The following is a 12956-nucleotide window of genomic DNA, read 5'->3' on the forward strand; positions in this document are numbered from 1 at the left end:
TTCTTTTTTACTCTCATAATGATTTAGTAACAGTTTCTTAGGTTGTTTCTCCTTACAACACACATGAAAAGTAGGTCATGATAAGTTTATTTGTTTAAATCTTTTATACATTTTCAATATTAATGATGGAGGGTTAATAAATAAATTTTTATAAATTTAGCATGGAAGTATGCCTCAGTAGAGTTCCTGTCTTGCAAGAATGAGAAAGCGTTAATGAAAGTCATTAATATTGAAAAGTTTCAAGCATGCACAGTCAAAATTGTGTAAACTTGAAAAATGTTGAAGTACTGTTTACACTTCTAGAAATTGGTTAAAATGAAGAAACGAAACATTTCCTATATTAGCTGAGCTATACTGGCCCAGGAAAACGCCCATAGAATGGATGACATTAGGCTGAGAAAGAAAAATTACATGAAGGATGCTACACAAGTACACATGTGATTAAATGTTGATGGCATAAATTTTGATGAAGAAAACAGGTGTTTTAGATAGTTGTGCCTGCAAAAAAAGATAGTTTGGAGGTGGTTTCAAAATTATCTTTAAATACAAAAGTAGAGAAAAAAACAAAAGAAGGCAGAATACAGAAACTAGGTAACACTAGTTATCTAAAAAACACTAGTGTGAGGGGCCAACCCTGTTGTGTAGTGGTTAAGTTCACGCGCTCCACTTCAGCAACCCTGGGTTCACAGCTTCAGATCCTGGGTGCAACCTAGTATGCTCATAAGGCAATGCTGTGGTGGTGTCCCATGTAACACAGAGGAAGACTGGCACAGATGTTAGCTCAGGGCCAATCTCTCTCACAAAAAAAAACTTAAGAAACAAGAACACTAATGTGAGAAGAGGTAGGATTCCTGAGTGAGTCTTGGATAAGTGCTGAAGCTGCAATTGCCTGTGTTCCCCTGGACCACAGAACTTTAGGACAAGAGCCTTAGGCTCACATTTACCATCATCCAGAGCAACTGGTGGCCTTTGAGGCAATAGATCCGGAGCTGGTTTGCAGGGAGAACCACATCAAATAGTCTGATCTCTGAAGACCAGCTCTGGGTACTGAAGTTGAACTTAAAGACTCGAAAGTGATATAAAGGACTAGAGCCAGCATTTACAAGAACCGATTTCGACGTTTTGAATGTTTTACTTTTTTTCCACTCTCCAAAGCCACTTTGAAATTTTGATGTCTAGGGTCCTCTTGGACATCCTCATAAAATCCCCCGAGGGTCAGGTTTTGAATATATATATTTTAAAGAAATGTCTGCATCTTGTTGCTTTTTTAACAAAACAAAAATAATGCATTTTCTAAAAGCATTTGAAAAAATGAAAAAAATCACTCATAATTTTTCACTCATAATCCTCATACTTTGCACACAGTATCTAAATTTCAAAATCTGAATGTTAAAATGTATGTTTTACAAGTGACTTCCCCTGATATGCCCCCAAATATACACCGCCTTGAGTAGTATATCAGTGACCACCACTGTTTCCATTTGTTAATTATCCATAACATCAAATGTAACTATATACATTTTGAAATGATTGAACCGTTCAAACAGAAGTCAGATAAGACTTTAATTAAAATGGATTAATCTTCTAAAACAGATTGTGAATCTGACATTCAAGAAAACATAATTCAGTGAGTTTATGAGTGGGAGGAAAAGCACACTTACTTTATCAAATAATTGATCTGGTTTGGTTTGCCTCCAAGCAAACTAAAGGGGTGGGATTATTACTCATACATTTGATAGAAAATATCCATATTAAATGTATGCATTGTTTGTAACATATTTGTACCATGTTTGATATTTGGTACTAGAACATTAAAATATATTAAGTATTTCTGGGCTTTTGAGTTTTTCTGTTCTCATCTTTATTAATTATTGAATCAGAAAATGTTTATTATATTCATCAACTTCAGGTATTCATTGCCGGTGTAGCCACAGAGTACAGTGTGTTGCCAATACCGACATAGAGGACCCCTATTGAAAGAGGTGGTGAAGAGTGAGAGCAGGGTCAGGACAGTTAGCCAGCAGCAGTAAGCCTCAATTTTGTCATTGCTAAATTGGAAAATATGATTTTTTCTTATAAGATCATAAAAAATTTCTTAAAAGAATTAAGGGGGATAAGTATGTGGTGGGCTAGGATTTTGAGATATTAATGGCATTTCCTCCCCTGTCCCGTTTACGCTCGCTCTTTGTGTCTTTGTGGTTCTCCCAAGCACTAAGCAGTATCCTTTACCGCAAATTGAGGATGATGGAGCAGAGAAGCTGATAAGGATCTTTTAAGTGTCCTACCTTATAGACATTTCGAGTTGAAAAAAAAAAACTTAGCCATTTAGTGTGTTGAAAATGATTCAGCACATAAACAAAAACATCAGAAGAAAACCAAAATCGGTGAGAGCTTGTTGTGGATTCCCACCTGTTGGACAACTGTTTTCATTATTTTGAGGAAGATTAGCCCTGAGCTAACATCTGCCACCAATCCTCCTCTTTTTGCTGAGGAAGATTGGCCTTGAGCTGACATCTGTGCCCATCTTCCTCTACTTTATATGTGGGACACCTGCCACAACATGGCTTGATGACCGGTAGGTCCACCCCTGGGATCTGAACCCATGAACCCCAGGCTGCCCAAGTGGAACACATGAACCCAACCACTAGCCACCAGGGTGGCCCCAGGTTCTCTTGTTTTTACCTGGGATTGCATCACTGTACCAAGGGGCTTACACTGTGCCAAAGCATTTGATGGTGACATTTGGTCATCTGTAGCCTCATGATCCAAGCTGGCATTTGTGAAGAGATTCTCATTTTTCTCTCCACTTGTCTGCATTCACCACAAGTCACCGCTCCTCCCTCCTTTGAGGCTCTTTGATCTCTTGTCCTCAGTTAACCTGAGACATCACTAGTGTCCCCAAACCTCTAACACCTAAAAAACAAAGGTCTCACCACCTAGGACTTGGCCTCAGGTAACAGAACACAGAGAACCATTCAAGACCATCTGTTGATTCCCCTCCAAATCTTCTCTATCCAATGAATCAAGAAGACAGTTCTTGGGGCTAGCCTGGTGGCACAGTGGTTAAGTTAGCATGCTCGGCCTAAGTGGCCTGGGGTTTGTCGGTTTGGATGATGCTTAATAAATTGACTAGCTGTACTAAAGAAAACAACATTAGATCCTTAACCCTTCCTGCAAGAATAAATTCCAGTTTTGTCTGTTCAAAATATAAAAACCAGTAAATAAACCACAGACTGTAATCTTCTTTTTTTTCTTTTTCTTTTTTTTGAGGAAGATTGGCTTTGAGTTAACATCGGTGCCCATCTTCCTCTACTTTATATGTAAGTTGCCTGCCACAGCATGGCTTCGTAAGAGGTGGGTAGGTCCACACCCAGGATCCGAACCAGCAAACCCCTGGGCCACCGACACGGAACGTGCGAACTTAACTGCTGTGCCACCAGCCCAGCCCCCAGACTACAATTTTCAATAGAAAATTCAGAACATAACTTCAATTTTACTTATTCAAAGTATAGCACTAAGAAAGAAAGAATCTACCATACAAAATAAATAATAGAAAATTAGAAGGAAATATCCAAGTCTAGAAATGGGAAACCTTTAAAGCAAGATGGAAAGCCCCCAAATCATAAAGTCTTAGGTTTATTCTAGATATTCTGGACTTCTCAAATCAGCCAAGAATCCCTATAGAATGTCCTGGGCTCAGATCTCACAATTCAAATCAGACTAAAGCTAGATTCCCTTCAAGAACTACTTAACTCGTAGACACTTGGGAACACAGTATCAACAGTTAATGATGCCCTGCTTCTCTCCCATACAGAAATTCTCAAGCCTCTGCTGAGGAGGATTGAGAACACAGTAGGGGTTTTAACTTAAACTATTCATTTTATTAGAAAGCATTCTCTAAAAGGGCCTGTTGAAAAGCAAAACCCACATTTGTTGGTAAAACTTGTGAATTTTTATTTAATTAGTGAAGCACAATTGTTTTTCATTTTGAAAGCATTAGAGCAATCACAGCAATGAATGTCAGACTAGTTTTCATAGTGGGTACCCATGGATTAGAGCAGAGAGAAGGATTAAGGTTGAACTCTGAGTCACCCTGCTACTTTTGTTTTCTAGGAAATTCTATATTTATAGTGTTTACATACCAAAGACGCAACAAGGCTTTGTTTTTAAGGTAGTGTGTACTTCTCAAATTTGAAAATGAGTGGCCTACATCTCTAGAAGAATTCTCAACATTCTGAGAAAAGAATTCAGACTTCTTTGAAAGTAAGATGCAAGAGACAATTACTAAATAGAAACGTAAGCAGAACTGAAGCGGCGTGTATCTTGTTCTTGCTAAATATTTAACCCAGGTCCAGAGACATAGTAGGCAGTCATTCTTCACAGTTTCAATGATGGAATGAATGGACAATTGAGCAGAAAAATGTTTTAAGAAAAAGTTAATGCAAATTGCGACCTGAACATACAAGAAATGTTACTGTCTTATCACTTGAGGCTACGGTGAGCCTTTTTCAGCCTCAAATCACATTGTTTTTGTTCCCTCTATTTTTATTTTTTGCCTACTTGCACCTCCCATTATGGTCTCTTCCTTTAAATTCGATCAAACAAATCTCTAGATCAATTGTTGCTCTGTGTTCTCAAGATGACAAGCTGAAACAAGCTTCTCATAATGATCATTTGCTACTACCTCTAAATAAATATATAAATACATACATAGAATGAAAGAATAAAAGGAAAGGAGGCAGAAAGAGAGGGAGGGAGAGAAGGGAGAGAAGGGGGAGGAGAGGAGAGAAGAAAAATGCTAGTTTAGTATTCTGTTTTTTCCTCATAGGTACAAAAATATCAGGAAAGCATTTTACTCCTTTATTGACAAAATGTCTCAGGGCAAAATCTCTACTACTTTATAAATGGTGCCTTTCCTTGAACACACGTATGATGTAAATTAGAGCTCTATGTTTCTAGAGATTGACTTGGAGCCTGCAAACTTAAACATTTCAGTTTTAAATTATATTCAAACAAGAATGGAAATGATGAAAAGATGCCAATTATATCATTAAATATTAACTCATTTTAATGACTCCGAGTCCAGGTTCTTGTCCTATTCTTGGAACAGTTAATGGAACTCAGACCCAAACAATCTTTGGGCAATGGGCATTATATAATGGATTTCCTCACTTCTCACCATCAAGTGCACAAACTCTTTTGAACTGTAATAATTTAGCTGTATATTAATTTAAGAAATATAAACGGGAAGAACATTCGTACTTGGGCTATTCCAGGCAAATATACTATCGTGTCCTTACTGACTTTTCAAGATACATTTTTCAGTCTTTTAACACATAGGTCCCTACAAAAATAGTATCAGCTTATATAAGAAATCACAGAAGATCTACCCAAGTAGGTTTAAAATGCACGTGAAAACTGGCACAGAACTTGGCAATAATCAGCATTCATCAAACACCTGTTGAATAAATAAATTAGGAAATCTACTACATTTCCACACCAAAATATTACTATATTGTATAATAAACTTTTTGAAATGTTCCCTTCTAAAGTCTTTCATTCTTGACAAAAACAAAATCAAAGACAATATGGCTATTTATTCCCTAAATTATCATTTTATTTACTTGGCGAACCAATCCCGCCTTGGTGATTAGAATTAGGTGTCGACTAAGAGGATTTCCTATTGCCCTGAAAGGGAAATTGTCAGCAAGATTGTAAACATCTTCTCAGACACTCTGCTTTTAATCTTCAGCACACAAATGAATAATTGAATACTCCCATCATTACTGTGCTTGCTTCTGTTTCAATTTTGGAATTTAGATCACTAACACTCATCTTGGGGGTTGCCAATCTGCTTTTAGCACTAGCAGATAAGCCTAGCTTAACTCAATGTTTAAATAATTGATGAATAATTAGAAAATAAAACCAGCAACACTCTATACTAATTATAATTTAATTCACATTCACACTTATGAATTTTGAGACATGTCGGCAAGGTAATTAAAATAGCAGTTGGTTTCTATTCCTCCTTTGGCAATAGACTTTCATAATGAAAAACATAAAATGAGTACGCAATTACTAAAACATTGGAAGTAAAAAATGTTTTTTTAGAACTTAGTACTTTAGAAAATTGTTATGGAAAGAATCACTAAACTCTTGAGATCTGTAGTAAAACACAGCTGAAAAACAATTGGAATCAATGTTAGTCACATGTGTCTTAGCAACACAGTAACAACTGCTGCCATGTAGTTGTATTACAAGCATTTAATTAGTGTCTTCGATATACAGTTTTGCTGTTTCAGTAATTTAAATTAACAAATATTTATCAGATATTATTATATGTGAGATACAGTGCTGGCTGCTATGGCACTAAAGACGAGCAACGAAGATGCAGAGCCTATAAATGGAACATACAACCTTGTTGTGTGGAGAGGGATAAAATAACCAATTACACAGAAAATGTAAATTTCTGATTAAGATAAGAGCCATAAATCAAGGCTATAACACACCAAAACCCTGTTTCTACATATTCTTCAACTCTCTCACATCCTTGAGGTTTTGGCACAGAGTAATTATTACTTTTGTCATAAAATGCCTTGATCACACGAAGAGGGCCCCCTTCTGTTACTGTTGACTAGCTTGTTTGAATCTTGGTTACTCAACTAGTGCGAAACTGAGTTCTTTAGGAAATTTTGTCACAGACTATAAAGGTCTACAAAATTTACTGTTGTGAATGTGTAGCTTTATTTTTGCATTACAAAATTTCAACTTTATTTTTCTATTGTCATTTGAGCATTTTTTCCACTCATCCAAATGGAAAGGGCTGAACTGGATCCTCATGAAATAAAATGTTATTTTACTTAATATTCTTATTATGTTTTCCAAGACAAAGACTCTATCTCTATGGCTGTTATGTTCATCCAACTGTAAAAGTGATTTTTACATGTGATTTATTACTTTTTAATATCATTATTGTTGTCTTTTTCAATACCATAGCAAATGCATTTTAGAATGTAATTTATCTATCAGAAAATAATAATATTAAGCATCTTTGTGTATTGACATATAACATTGTATTAGTTTAAAGTGTACAACTTGGGCCAGCCAGGTGGCGCAGCGGTTAAGTGTGCACGTTCCGCTTCAGTGGCTTGGGGTTCCCCAGTTAGGATCCTGGGTGCAGACATGGCACCACTTGGCATGCCATGCTGTGGTAGGAGTCCCACATATAAAGTAGAGGAAGGTGGGCCAGGTATTAGCTCAGGGCCAGTCTTTCTCAGCAGAAAGAGGAGGATTGGCAGCAGTTAGCTCAGGGCTAATCTTCCTCAATAAATAAGTAAATAAATAAAGTGTAAAACATAATGATTTGATATACATATATATTGCAAAATGATTACCACAACAAGCTATATAATACATCTTTAATCTATTAATTTAATTTATTATTGAATTAAGAACATCCATAGATCAGTTACTAGATTTCAGTATTTCAACTTTTGTCAACAGTTGCCATGACTGTCCTGGAGAGAATTCCCTACAATGTTGTCATGTCATAATCTTCTGGGTAGAGAGGGCTTTTACATATAACAGTGTCTCTTAGAAATAATACAAGGTCAAAAACCAGCTTATTCCATTGGAAATACTAGATTGAGAAATCCGTCATAGGGCCATTAAGTTCTGCCTTTGTCTGATTACTATTTACATTTGCTTCCGTATTTCCCTTTATGTAACACTCCCTGACCATTTATAGCTTTCTCCAACTCTCTGCCTCCCCTTTCTTTATGCCTTTCTGTACATATATTTCATTGTCTATGTCAGATTTACCGGAATCCCTATTTTTATCAATCTTCCTCTCACCTTCCTCGATAACTGCTTTTCCTTTCTTTTTCCACACTCCTCCTGCCGGATATATTTATTTTTGTATTAATTATATGTTTATTGGGGAAAAAATATACAGAAGGTTAGAATAATAGCTCACACTTTCTTACCCTCAATCAAATACTTGACTCTATTTACTATGTAGGCAGGCAATGACAATTCTTTATACAAGTATGTAGCACATTTTCTATTTTAATTCTTTATATATCAAAGACAATCAACAGTGATGGAAACTATGACACAGGTGTAAGAGCCAGGACTTACCTGAGGTCTTGGGAAGGTTCTGCTCTGATGTGAGGTGTTTCGACAGAGTGCCCGAACACTGCTCCTTCGGTGCCTGGGGGTGACAGAATCCAGTAGTCAGTAAGAGCAAGTAGACAGACACATTGGTTTTCATTTCTATTTTATGCATCAAATATTCTTCCCAAAAGGGGACAATTGGAAACAGCAGTACAGAAAATGAAAGAGAAAAACTGAAAAAAGCATTTAAGGTAGGAAAGAGCCAAGGAAGGTATATCTAAATGTCACCATGTTGACTGTTTTTAAGATGATCTTATTTACAAAATACAGACTGAGTGAGAATTTTCACCCCCTGATCAAAGAACAAAGACCCATCTCCTTCCCCTTTCTTATTTCCCATTGAATCTGAGGGAAGGACCGGTCACAATACTCAGTTCTGTCTTTCTACAAACAGTTGAGTATGAATGAAAACATGGAAGGCGAGTTCCATGTGGTTTATTATTAAATATTTGAAGCCATAGTTCTCATAGGGCATTTAGCAATTCTCCCACAGACAGCTCCACCTTTGATCACGGTGAGCACTGAATGGCAGAGAATAGTGCACATTACTTTGACCTTCTTGGAATTAAAGTCCTATCTAAAACCATGAACTGATGGAATTCATTTCATTAGAGTTCACTTCATATGGGTTCATAGTTAGCCGGTGAGTTGATGCATCCTAACACTTTCCTCAGGCAATTGAATGATACTCTACCTAAACTTTCATGTTTTGACTCCATCTGATTTTTCAGGATCCCAGAGCTTTTCCATAATTTAACTGAGCAAAATAGAATGATTTCCTTTTCAAAAATCAAACGCAAAAAAAGATTTTTTAAAGAAGATGATGATGACAAAACCTCTTGTTTTCTTTTGTAATTTTACATAAATGTTTAGATTATTGTCTTCAGAATAAACTTTATTTTCTTATGGTTTAATCTTCAAACATCTTGATGTTAGAATGTCATGCCTGCTCCATCAGTGGCCTCAACACTAGCTTAATAAGCAATGCAAGAAATACAAATTTTAAACATATGAAATGAAGATGCTTCTGCTTATTGGGAAGAACAATATAAAACATATTGATTAAACAAGGAATGAAGACACTGCCACTAGGAAATTAGAGCTAACATTTAAATTCCTAAAATATAAGTGATTATATTAATGAAATTTAGTAAAACCACCAGACGACTCCTGTAAATAAAACAGAAATGCAGAGCTTGATCTTGAACCACAGAAGAGATTTTTTCAGACTGTAGCATGGTTTCATCTATATTATCATTCTAAGAGTAAATCTACAAGGTTCTGCTGCAATAAATTCCTAACATTACAGATTTCAGTTTATAAGCTAAAAGCTATTGGCATTTGTGAACCTCTTATTGGGTTTTACTACTTTTTGGGATTTTTTTGTTTTTTTGTTTTTAAGAGGCTCTGTAGGCATATATTATTATATCAGCTGACTAATAGAGTAATTATTTCTTTAAGGAGTTTACTCTGTTGATATTTTGTAAGGTATTTTATTTCTGCGAGTAAAAAATTCTTAGAGAAAGGTCTTTGAAAATAAAGTAACAGTTTTAGATTAAACTCTAATTTTGTGATTCTGTTGGCTGGCATTTCAAACAACATGCCAAGGTATAAATTTTCATACCTCAAAGAGAAACTCCTTTGGCATTTTAAAATAAGATATAACTTCCAGAAAGGATAGTTATCCATGTACAAAGTTCAAAAATTAATTCCCACTATTCTATGATTTTGAAAACTTTCCAGACAAGATGGCAGAAATATAAAAAACAGTAGTAATATTTATTTTCAAACACAGAAGGACACACACAGTAACTTAACACAGAATATACCAATGAAAGTGAAGGTAGAAGGTTTCCAAAAGTTTAAGTTTCAAATGAGGATTAAAAACTGACTGTGGTCTCAACTCCAAGTAGCAATATAGAAAATTATTAGCAATTTTTTAAGAAAAGATTCTTGAAGGAATAAATGTATAATCATATACCTAAGGGGCTAAATTGAAAACTGAATAAAATAACATAAATAATTAATTAACTGCAGGCCTCCAGATAATGAGAAAATTATGTTAATTCTCTCTGCTTTTGTCCCAGAATGAGTCAAAGGGGCAACAATTAACAACTAACAACGATAATCTTCAAAGAAATCAGTGAGGGAGTATAAATGGCATGTGAGACAGGCACAGACTCTCACAGCATAAAAATCAAAAGTAAAATATATATTTCCTGCGAATAGGGAATTTTTACTATTAGTGGGGTTGCCAGACTTAGTAATTAAAAATATAGGACACCAAATTAATTGTGAATTTCAAGTAAACATGAAATAATTTTTTAGTATAAGTATGCAATACTTGCAGGGGACATACTTATACGAAAACTGATTTGCTGTTTATCTGAAATTCAAAATTAACTGGGCATCATGTACTTTACTCGATAACCCTAACCATTAGTCAACACTCACTTGGTACCAAGAGTACAGATCTAGTTCATCCTCATTCCAGGAAAAGAAAGAGTATGTGATGAATTCTCACATTGTAAGCTATGGAAACCAGGGAAACTAAAAAAACAGGAGAGACAGAAAAGGGACAAAAGGAAGATCACACATACCTTTCTTAATATGTAGATTTAAACTTGTTGAACAAACATTTGTTGTTTATTACTGTTGTAAGGGTCTACTCAAAAGGGTCCAATGTCCAGTTCTGCTTGGTTGTATAGATGCTAAAGGATATTTCAGATAAATTAAAGTGACGATGATGTTTTAAGATTTAGGGAAAATATAGACTGTGGACTATTGTATTGGTCAGGAAAAATTAGGCAGGTAACTTCAGGGTCAAGAAATAGTGGATCCCATTCATATGATAATTTCTAGCTTCAAAACAAAAGAATAAGATTGGCATAGTCTGTATTGCTGGAAAGGAGAAAGTACACATGGATTGTAGTCCTACTTTATGTTTAAAGACAGTTTAAGATGTAAGCTAGGATGCTACTCTTTTACAAATGCCTACCGTAAAATGCCACTGCCCCCTAAAAATGAAAAAAATCCTTAAAATTAAATCCACATATCCCTCCCAATGGGAATATCTACACTCTAAATGCTATACTTTAAACTACTTATTATTAATTCATTGGCCTCCATATATCCTTAGCGAAGCCATTTGCTCCAGAACAGGCAGCACAAGAAAAAAAAAAAAATCTGGTATTTTCAGGTTCTTCCTCAACTTCATAGTAACTGGAAAAAAAAAATGCTTGAAAGGGAGCATCTCTCCAGCCACCAGCTTCATGAACTCTACAGCAGTTAATTTCACATGAAATTTTAAGGGGTTGTTGAGTTTGTGTGGTAGGGCTTGTGATCAGTAACACACATAGAAGCAAAGCAAGGACACCTGTATGCTCTGAAATATTAGTTTTATATAAATTATCTCATTTTCTCCTCACAGACACTTTTCATATAAATAGATAATATATTGTTTATACTTGAAAAATGAGGAAGCTCTAATCAGAGAAATTTGATGAGGCTAGGTTTTCTTATGTATATATATATACCTTCAGGTTTTCTTACGTATACACTATGCACTTTTAAGTTGGCAGACTTAGGAAGCAACCCCAGTTCCTTCATCCCTACCTAAGTGACCTGGAGGAAGTTATTTAATCTCTCCAAACTTCAATTTCCATAGGTATAAATAAAAATAGTAATACCAACCTTACATTTTGGGTTAGATTTTTCTTAAATAGGATATAAATGTACCTGGTCCATTGTAAGAATTCAGTATTCCTTAATTCCTTCTACCACTTTTGTTTATGAAAATCATACACAGAAGATGTACAGATTGTGTCTATTGAGTTAACGGTCCAACATGAGTCCACTCATTAATACATGAAATCTAGTCCCAAAATGTCAGAGCTTCAAGTTACATAGTCTCACACTGAATTTTGAAATCTGAAATGTAGACACCGTAAAAAGACTCTTAAATGTTAAATAGTTAGTGCATTTTATTAATCAAAACTCTATTCAGTACATCAAGCAGTTCTTTAATGCAGCTGCCTAGGTCACAGATAAAATCAATCAAGGCTCAAATAAATTCTGAGAAAGAAGTTTCTTCTAAATAAAATTGATGACTGGCATAATCTCACTTTCTTTTTTTTTTTTTTTTTGAGGAAGATTAACCCTGAGCTAACATCTGCCACCAATCTTCCTCTTTTTGCTGAGGAATATTGGCCCTGAGTTAACATCTGTGCCCACTTTCCTCTACTGTATATGTAGGATGCCTGCTACAGCATAGTTGGATAAGCAGTGCATAGGTTCATGCCTGGGATCCGAACTGGGGAACCCCAGGCCACTGAAGCAGAGCGCGTGAACTTAACTGCAATGCCACCAGGCCTGCCCCTAATCCCACTTTTAGTTGAGTTTCATCCTATGTTTAAAAATTGAGGAAAAATGAAAACAAAACTGCATAGTAGAGCCTTTACTAGTTAAAATGGATGCCTGTGATTTTTCCGTATTTTAGACTTAGTAGTTCTCTGTGCAGGATATAATGGAAGTGCAGCATTTGAATAACTGGAGTAGGTGAAACAGTCATTAACTCTACCAGAGTTTTAGTTTCATTTTAAAAAATCAAAGAGAAAGTTAAGAAAAGAGTAGTACAGGACACCATTCCTTGGACTATTTCTCTTCTCAGTGCGAAATCTTAGTCCCTGAATTGATGAGAAGTCCAACCTAGCAGTTAGCTCTAAGAACTTAGGAGGGAAGAATTTGAGTAATGATAGTCACACTACCTCCCATATCCAATC

General features: G+C 35.6%; 1 protein-coding gene across 1 annotated transcript in view; it reads right to left on the bottom strand.

Annotated features, from left to right (window-relative positions):
- The window catches only part of SGCZ (sarcoglycan zeta), a 440778-nt gene that overhangs the window by 12522 nt on the left and 415300 nt on the right, over positions 1–12956 (bottom strand). The window contains exon 5 of the mRNA XM_014847812.3: positions 8140–8212. Within this exon, the coding sequence (XP_014703298.1) occupies positions 8140–8212 (73 nt within the window). The remainder of the gene's footprint in view (positions 1–8139; positions 8213–12956) is intronic.

This window comes from Equus asinus, chromosome 27 (assembly GCF_041296235.1).
Source record: "Equus asinus isolate D_3611 breed Donkey chromosome 27, EquAss-T2T_v2, whole genome shotgun sequence".
Lineage (NCBI taxonomy): Eukaryota > Metazoa > Chordata > Mammalia > Perissodactyla > Equidae > Equus > Equus asinus.